Here is an 8,886-nt window from a genome sequence, read left to right as displayed (position 1 = left end):
TACCATTGCTGGTACCTTTCCCGGGAAAATCAGAGGCTCACTATGTCAGGTTCCTATCGGAAGACAGGACAAATGCTGGAAGATTAGCAGTGGCAAAGTTTTTATCGGTGGTTGCAAAAACCAACGATCCCCATATTCTGAACAAAATGCTTGTTTAACCTGGAGGTAGGCTGTATGAATTGTGTATTGCTTGGTAATGATTTGTTGGGTCTCTGGACCATAAAAAAGATTGATGATGATGGTATCCAGCAATGCAAGCCATAGTCAATATTTGTTGTTCTGGGGTTAGTCAGTTGTGTTTAATGAAGGAGACAGTGCCCCAACATAAATAGCCACTTACTGGAAAGAGTTTTCCCTGCTTCTTCCCAGAGACACCTCTGAACATTCTGTAAGTATCAAGCATGCCTTTCCTGATGCTGCTACAGAAGAGGGTGGCTTGGAGGGTACCATGGGGGTGGTCTGTGTGCCAATGGAGATGTCAGGAAAGGAGAGAAGAGAAGAGGAGCAGGTATGAAAAAGGAGGTGATGGTGAAAAATGGGTTGAAAAGGAGGCTGCAGAATAGAAGCGGCTTTAGAAATGGGGAGTTGCAACAGGTGGTTAGAAATAGCATCAGGCACGTACTGATGTCATGTAGGTGGTACAGTGGTACCTCGCAAGACGAATGCCTCGCTAGACGAAAAACGTGCAAGACGAAAGGGTTTTCCGTTTCTTGAGTTGCTTCGCAAGATGAATTTCCCTATCGGCTTGCTTCGAAAGACGAAAACGTCTTGCGGGTTTGCTTCCTTTTTCTTAAAGCCGTTAATACCCAGGGAATCCACGCTTCGCAAGACGAAAAAATTGCAAGACGAAGCAACTCGCGGAACAAATTAATTTCGTCTTGCGAGGCACCACTGTACATGACTTCCGTCAGACTAGCCAAAATATACAAACTAAAATCAAATTTGTGTCGGAGATGTCAAGAGATGGAGGGAACAATGTATCATGTATGGTGGGGATGTGGGAAAATAAAAAAAATCTGGAGTAACATTCACGAAGAATTAAAAAAGATGTTTAGAACATCATTTGAGAAAAAGCCAGAAGCGTTTCTACTAGGCTTAGTCTCAAAAGACATCCCTGGTGACAGGAAAAATGTGTTTTTATGTGCCACAGCTGCTGCCAGTCTACCATTAGCCAAAAACTGGAAAGGGGACACCATTCCCTCAGTAGTGGAGTGGCAAAACAAGCTTTGTGAATTGATAGATCTGGCTAAAATGACAGCAGCTACAAGATTCCAATCAAATCAAAAATTAAAGAAAGAATGGGAATGTGCGGAAGAATACATGACAAAACATTGTTTCAAAACAAATGTATTGGTATGCATTGACTGAAGTTTGTAAAGTTAAGGTTAAAAGAAGAAAAGTGACTAATGGGGAATATGTAAATAATTTTCCTTAACACAATATTATTGTAATGAATAATATTGAAAGCTGAGCATGGATGGAGCGAAGTCACAATGGTATAAATCAGAAAAACGAATAGACAGTAATATATATGTTGATAGCATGTATTGTAAAGAATGATAAAAGGTGTAATTGAATGTAACAATGCAAAATTAAAATGAAAGATAAAATGAAAAAAGAAAAAAGAAATAGCATCAGGCAAATTTTGCTGTCTTTTACCTTATTCAATTTTGGGTTATTGACAAAAGTTTTAACCTGTGCTTTTTCTGGGGGCACACAGTACTGGCACAATTTATTTATTTTGTAATAATAATAATAATAATAATTGTTTATTTATACCCCGCCCTCCCCAGCCAAGGCCGGGCTCAGAGCGGCTTACAAGCAATAATAAAAACAAGATGAATGATTACAACTTAAAAACAAAAATAAAATACAACATTAAAATAATGGAACATTAAAATATTAAAATGTAGCCTCATCGCAGGAGGAGAAGGAAAAGAAAGAAAGAGGAAAAAAGAGAGAGAGAGAGAGAGAATCAAATTGGCTCCAAGCCAAAGGCCAGGCGGAACAACTCTGTCTTACAGGCCCTGCGGAAAGAAATCAGATCCTGCAGGGCCCTGGTCTCATGAGGCAGAGCGTTCCACCAGGCCGGAGCCAGAGTTGAAAAGGCCCTGGCTCTGGTTGAAGCCAATCTAACTTCTTTAGGGCCTGGGACCACTAGGGTGTTATTATTTATGGACCTTGAGGCTCTCCGTGGGGCATACCAGGAGAGGCGGTCCCGTAGGTACAAGGTTCCTAGGCCGTGAAGGGCTTTAAAGGTCAAAAGCAGCACCTTAAATCTGACCCTGTACTCCACCGGGAGCCAGTGCAGCTTGAAAAGCACTGGGTGAATATGCTCCCATGGCAGAGACCCCGTGAGGAGCCTCGCTGCAGCATTCTGTACCCGCTGGAGTTTCTGGGACAGCTTCAAGGGCAGCCCCGCATAGAGCGAATTACAGTAGTCAAGCCTGGAGATGACCGTCGTATGGATCACTGTGGCCAGGTCATGGCAGGAAAGGTAAGGGACCAACTGCTTGATGCGGCGAAGGTGGAAAAATATCGCCTTGGCTGTTGCTGTAACTTGCGCCTCCATGGAAAGGGAGGCATCAAGGATTACACCCAAACTCTTAACGGAAGGCAATGGCACTAATTGGGCCCCCGCAAGAGAAGGGAGTTGGTCCCTCATCCCCATGCCATCCCGACCTAGCCATAGGACCTCTGTCTTTGAAGGATTTAGTTTCAATCGGCTCCCACGAAACCATCCAGCCACAGCTTCCAAGCATCTGGTCAGTGTGTTCGGGGCCGAGTCAGTGTGGCCATCCATCAGCAGATAGAGCTGAGTGTCATCAGCATATTGGTGACAGCCCAGCCCAAAGCTCCAGATAATCTGGGCAAGGGGGCGCATAAAGATGTTAAAAAGCACCGGGGAGAGAATTGCGCCCTGCGGCACTCCACACACCAAGGAGTGGCGTGACGACATTTCCCTCCCTAATGCCACCCTCGGTCCCCGACCAGAGATAAAAGAGCACAACCAGTTACGGGCTATGCCCTGTATCCCTACATCTGCAAGGTGGTGGTCCAGAAGATCATGATCGACCATGTCAAAGGCTGCTGACAAATCTAAAAGGATCAGCAGTCCTGACCCGCCTTGATCCAGTTGTCTACGGAGATCATCTGTTAGGGCAACCAGAGCCGTCTCCGTCCCAAAACCAGGACGGAAACCAGACTGAAATGGATCTAATGCCGATGTTTCCTCCAGAAACCTACCAAGCTGTTCAGCAACCGCTCTCTCAATTACCTTACCCAGGTATGGAAGATTTGAAACTGGGCGGTAATTGGATAGGTCTAAGGGATCTAATGAAGTTTTTTTTAAGAGTGGACACACCACTGCTTCCTTCAATTCCCCTGGGAATGTCCCCGTGTCAAGGGACAAATTGATAATTTCAACCAGGGGGGTCCGCACAACATCTGGACACTCCCTAAACAGCCAAGACGGGCACGGATCAAGGAGGCAGGTGGTGGGCCTACCAACTTGGAGGAATCTATCCACATCAGTAGGGAGTATCCGATCGAAATGGTCCAACACTGGACCTGAAGTCAGTCGAGGGGCCTCCAGTTTAGTCACTGTATCTAAATTGGCAGGGAGGTCACGGCGGAGCAATAGGACTTTCTCCGCAAAAAAACTCGCGAATGCCTCACAGCTGTGGGTCGAATTTGTGCTTAAATTTGGTTGTCCTCCTAAGGACGTTATTGACCTAATTATTTTAAAAAGTTGTGCCGGGTGAGAGCTAGCGGATGCAATGGAAGCTGCAAAGTAAGATTTCTTAGCAGCTTTCATAGCCATCTCATAGGCTTTCATAAGCGTCCTATAAGATGTTCTTGAGGCTCCGTCACGAGTCCATCGCCATACTCGCTCTAGCCGTCTGAGATCCCGCTTCATTTTCCGGAGCTCCTCAGTAAACCAAGGGGCCCGGTTTCGACGGGGTCGCAGAGGGCGCTTAGGCGCGATCTCATCAATGGCTGCCAAGAGCCGGTTATTCCAGTCCTCAACAAGGTCATCTAATGAGTCGCCAGGAGGAGCAGGGTTCCACAAAGCTTGTCGGAATCTATCAGGATCCATCAGTTTTCGTGGACGAGCCCAAATGGGTTCGCCACCCGAGCTGGGGAGGAGCGGGAAGTCTATCTTGGCTTTCAGAGCGTAGTGATCAGACCATGGCACTTCCACAGCAGGGAGCATGATCACATCTATGCCAGCCCCAAAGATCAGATCCAACGTGTGGCCTGCTTGATGAGTGGGGCCCAAAACAACCTGGGAGAGCCCTAGTGTTGCCATGGAAGTCACTAGGTCCAGAGCCTGTGAGGAGGGAACGGCATCGGCATGGACGTTGAAGTCTCCCAAAACCAGTAGGTTTGGGAACTCCAAGGCCCAGCCCGCCACCACCTCCAGCAGGTCTGACAGGGTGGCTGCAGGTGTGCTGGGTGGTCGGTACACCAGCCAGACAGCCAAGCTCTCCTTGGTGCCCCACACGAGACCAACACATTCAATGCCGGAGATCGCCGGTGATGGCAGAGCTCTGAAAGAGCAATCCTCCCGGAATAACAACGCTACTCCCCCCCCCCGACCCACAGTCCGCGATTGATGGAGGACAGAGAAACCTGGGGCTTTTATCTCATGTAGGGAGACTACTTCGCCTTCCCGTACCCAGGTCTCCGTCACGCAAGCCAGGTCAATCCCCTGCGAGACAAAAAAGTCACGCATGGTGGCGGTTTTGTTGCCTATGGACCTGCCATTGCACAGCACCAATGACAGAGGTGTGTAATCCTTGCTCTCCCTACCCTCATCCCTTGGGATGGGGCGTAGATTGGAAGGGGTCCGAGGATCACTGCATCTCGAAACCCTTCGCCGATAGAGATATCTAGCCCCACCACCATTCCTCCCTAGCCCTTCAATTGTGGAAATCCCAGATCCCATACTAGCCTCCCCAATAGATGGGTAACATCCCCTCAATAACAAGTCATCCTTGGGCCAGGACTCATGGGTCAAAGTGGTATGGGAAAGAGGTGGAGGTCTGATAGGGTAAGTATCCCTAGAAGATAAAACCCAACCAACCGCACCCCAAGCGGGGGGGACAGTCCCATGGTGTTTCATTAACTGTCAATCCCCCTCTCCCTCCTGGGTTAATTGGAGGATTGTTGGTTCTATCTATGGCTGTGGAAGTATTAATGAGGCATGTGTTATAAAATGTGGATCACTGGCCAACAAAGAGCCAGATTCGAATTCAGAAGATCTGTCCATCCTGTCTTGCCAGGAGTACAGTAGAGAAGGCTGATCATTCTGGTAAGTTTTTGGAACATTAGGCAAAGGTCCAGATGTAGATTTGGTGCTGGATATCTCCAGATTGTCAGCAACATAGAGTTCTTTATGTGTTGTTGCCATAGAAATGTCGGAGGCGCCAAATTCCTCATCTAATTTGGTGTCGTTTGAAAAGGGAACAGGGAGTTGCATTGATGTCTTTTGATGGGATAAAGAGCTGTTGGACATCTTTAAATATTGTGCTCTAGGCTCTACTGTCCTTATATTTTGGGTAGAAATCTCAGTCTTTATACTCATTAGCCTCTTCTTCAGGTCTTGTAATTCTAGGCTTACGGAGTTCTTTTCTTCCTTCGGGCAATTTGTATTTCTAGTGTTGAGCTTGGTTTCCTTTACCCACATTAGCTTTGACTCTATACAAGGGACCAATTGCCTCCTAGTTTCATCCTTAAATACCCTCACTGGGCGGAGAGAATGGAACCACCATAGGGTATCCTTTATCTCCATGAGTCGAGATGGGAGGGTTGATGACCTAAAGGTCATAAATAGGCGCATGATGTTTCTCAAGGTAGGCAGGAAGTGGAAATTTTCTAGATCTACATTTCGGTAATGGTAATTCAGGAGCTGAGACAAGGACATAGTAATTTGTCTGCGGTTCATCCACCTATGAGTGTATCGGTGAATCTCAAGCATTATCTGGTTCGTTTGCAAGACTTGACAGGACCTCACTTCATCCATAGTTTGAGTTGGTGAGTTGTTAACAGAGTCATTTCTTATCATCCTTTTAAGCCCTTGGGCATTTAAAGGGGAGGAACTAGTATCCAATTGTTTCTCAATGTTAACTATTCTGGTGAGGATTTCATCCAGTCTTTGGAGAACCAGAACCATAGTTTCTGCAGACAACATGCAAATCTCTTGGTAGGGTTGAAAGCAGGCTCCTCTGATATCTTGTTCTAGAGGCATGGGTGGGTCAGCGTTAGGAGTGGGAGGAATCCTTCCTGCTCCTGCTCTTGCCCTCTTGGACGGATTAGCTTTTTCTGGGAGGAGGGGGGTCGGGTCATTGACATACTCCTTAAGGGGGGGTGAGGTTCCCCCAACGTTGTTACTCACTGTTTGTTCTATTTGCTCCGTTTTCTCGGTTTTCTCTACCCGCTCTGTTTCTGAGCCAGGGCAGATGGCGTTGGCTCCCTGCTGATTCTTTGTTTTAGAGGAATTGTGAGTCTCAATAATGGTCTTCTGGCTCTTTGCACCTCGTTTTCTCCTTCCGGCAGGCATTCTCAATAAGGAAGTGACAGTTGGAGGAGTGTCCAACTTTTTTAAATTGTTAAAAGTTTGGAACTTCCTATAGCAACTTCATGATGATTCTTCAGGATGAGTGCTGGCATGTTTGTTTCTTTTTAAAAAACAAAAACAAAAACATGGGTTTTAACAAAGATCACTTTGTCCCTAATATTCTGCCCAAAGGGGGAAAAGTGGGTTTTTAAAAATTTTCTTCCAGAATGCCAGACAATAGCTGAAATGCAAGCCAGAGTCCTCCGCACAACAGTACCAGAGAAGCTTAAGAGACTGGAAAGCACAAAAGCAACAAATAAAGATTGTCTGCCATGTCAATATAAAATAGACCTAAACACAATGCCAACATCCTTCATTGTATAGTTGTAATGATAATTTGTAAATGTGATTCCCCCCCCCCCCAGAGAACTTCCAGAGGAACACAATGCCTCACATCTACCTGTCTTTGCTTCTGGCTGGGCTCTGTGCTTTTGCCCACTGTCACCATACTCTTGACCACAAGGAGGACCATGGCAATTCTCCTCTTGCTGAAGGTGACAGAGATTTGCCTTCTGTGAAGATAGTCCATTTCTACTACAACCTTCGTTCGGAGGTGAGAAGAACATTTTCTCGTTTTTTAAATTATTTTATTCATTTTCAAATACAAATTTATACGAATTTATCACATAATCTTTTTTTTTTTACTTCCCTCAGTTTCTCTGCCAATCTTCCGTTTTATTTATTTGTTTACACATTTTCTAATTTTAATATTGCCTTTAAAATATACCCTCCCCAGCCTTATTCCCTTTTTTGCAATATTCCTCTTTTTAAATTCATTATAAATCATTTCCCAGAAGCCTTTCACTTTCTTACTCATCACTTTTCTTACTCATATGCTAAAATGTCCCTTCTTTTTCTTTACACTTCCAACACTTATTACATGCTTTATACATTTTTGTAAGTTTTACTGGTGTACTATACCATCTATATACCATTTTCATAACACTTTCCTTTAATGCAATACATGCCGTAAATCTTAATCTTTCATTCCATAGTTTTATCCAATCACCCAATTGTATATTATGTCCAAAATCCCTGGCCCAATGTACCATCACTGATTTAACTTCTTCATCTTTTGTATACAATTCCAGCAACAATTTATACATTTTTGATAAAATTTTATAGTCGTTACTTAGTATTTCTGTTTGAAATTTTGAATCCTATTCCACATAACCGCACTCTTTACAATCCTTTTTAAACATTTCATTAACCTGATAATAATGCAGTAATAATAAAGGAGACTTCTATGTGGATGAGGAAACAAAGGTGAAAGTCCCTATGATGAACAAAGTCAGCTGGTTTGAGACTTACCATGTTAAGATCCTGTCCTGCAAGGTTGTGAAGCTCCCTTACAAGAGCAACGTTTCAGCATTATTTATTCTTCCTGAATAGAATAGATCAAGCAGACCTCTCTGAAATTCCTGGGAAGCGTGAGCTGAAGATTTCCAAGGTAGGCTTCTCAAAATTCTACAGGTTGATCTATATTTTCTTACATCCTCCATTTTCCACCAGAGGTACCCTCTTCAAATGAACATAATTTGGGGTCATTGAACCACAATCCCATCTCTCATGGAGGGGAGGAGCCTAAATATTTGCTATTCCAGCTCGGATGATTAAGAGGCACCAAAAAACCATGTCTCCCTCTGCTATAGCCTAATGGCATGAGTGGTGCTTGGTGACAGTTGAGGGGGGAGCCCCAATGGAGCTGGTCTCCCGACAGAACTGATGGAGAGACTCTTAAGCCCCAGCTCTCCCTCTTCCCTTGGTCATGCTATCTGGGGCTGATGGGATCCAAAAACATCGGGGGGGGCACAGAATTTTCAAGAGCAGATGATTTGGTACCAGTTGCTTTGCAAAGACAGCAGTTAGCATTGGAGAAGGAGGAGAAATCTGATATATTTGCAAGCTTTGTGCAGACAGTCTCGTTTATCACACACCTGCTTTAGTCTGACCTGCTCAGGCACTGTAATTCTTTTGTACGATATATACGATATCTTTATTGTCATTGTGCTACACAGAACAATGAAACTGAAAATCTACTTAAAACATTCAACCCCACCTAAAATCTCTGAAACCCCATTTTCAAATACAATATACTATAGTGCTGATTAATTATATGCTGTGTGTATTACTGCAGCATAATTTTAAAGTATATTCCTAAATATGTCTTTTATCCAGTTATATAAACTTTTTGTATTTATCTGTTTATGGGCTGGCTACCTAGTGTTTATGTGGCCAAGATAGCGTCCGGCACTCTTCTTAGT

General features: G+C 44.5%; 1 protein-coding gene across 1 annotated transcript in view; it reads left to right on the top strand.

The window, feature by feature from the left end:
* Window positions 1–275: 275 nt before the first annotated feature.
* Window positions 276–8,886, top strand: part of LOC309371121 (kallistatin-like) — a 38,056-nt gene continuing 29,445 nt past the window's right edge. The window contains exons 1-2 of the mRNA XM_081913755.1: window positions 276–388; window positions 6,988–7,116. Coding sequence (XP_081769881.1) covers window positions 7,008–7,116 — 109 coding nt within the window. The 5' untranslated portion in view covers window positions 276–388; window positions 6,988–7,007. The remainder of the gene's footprint in view (window positions 389–6,987; window positions 7,117–8,886) is intronic.

This window comes from Podarcis melisellensis (genome assembly GCF_964234715.1).
Source record: "Podarcis melisellensis genome assembly, chromosome: 1".
Lineage (NCBI taxonomy): Eukaryota > Metazoa > Chordata > Lepidosauria > Squamata > Lacertidae > Podarcis > Podarcis melisellensis.
Note: the sequence above shows the minus strand (reverse complement) of the source record. Positions and strands in the feature narration are given on the sequence as shown.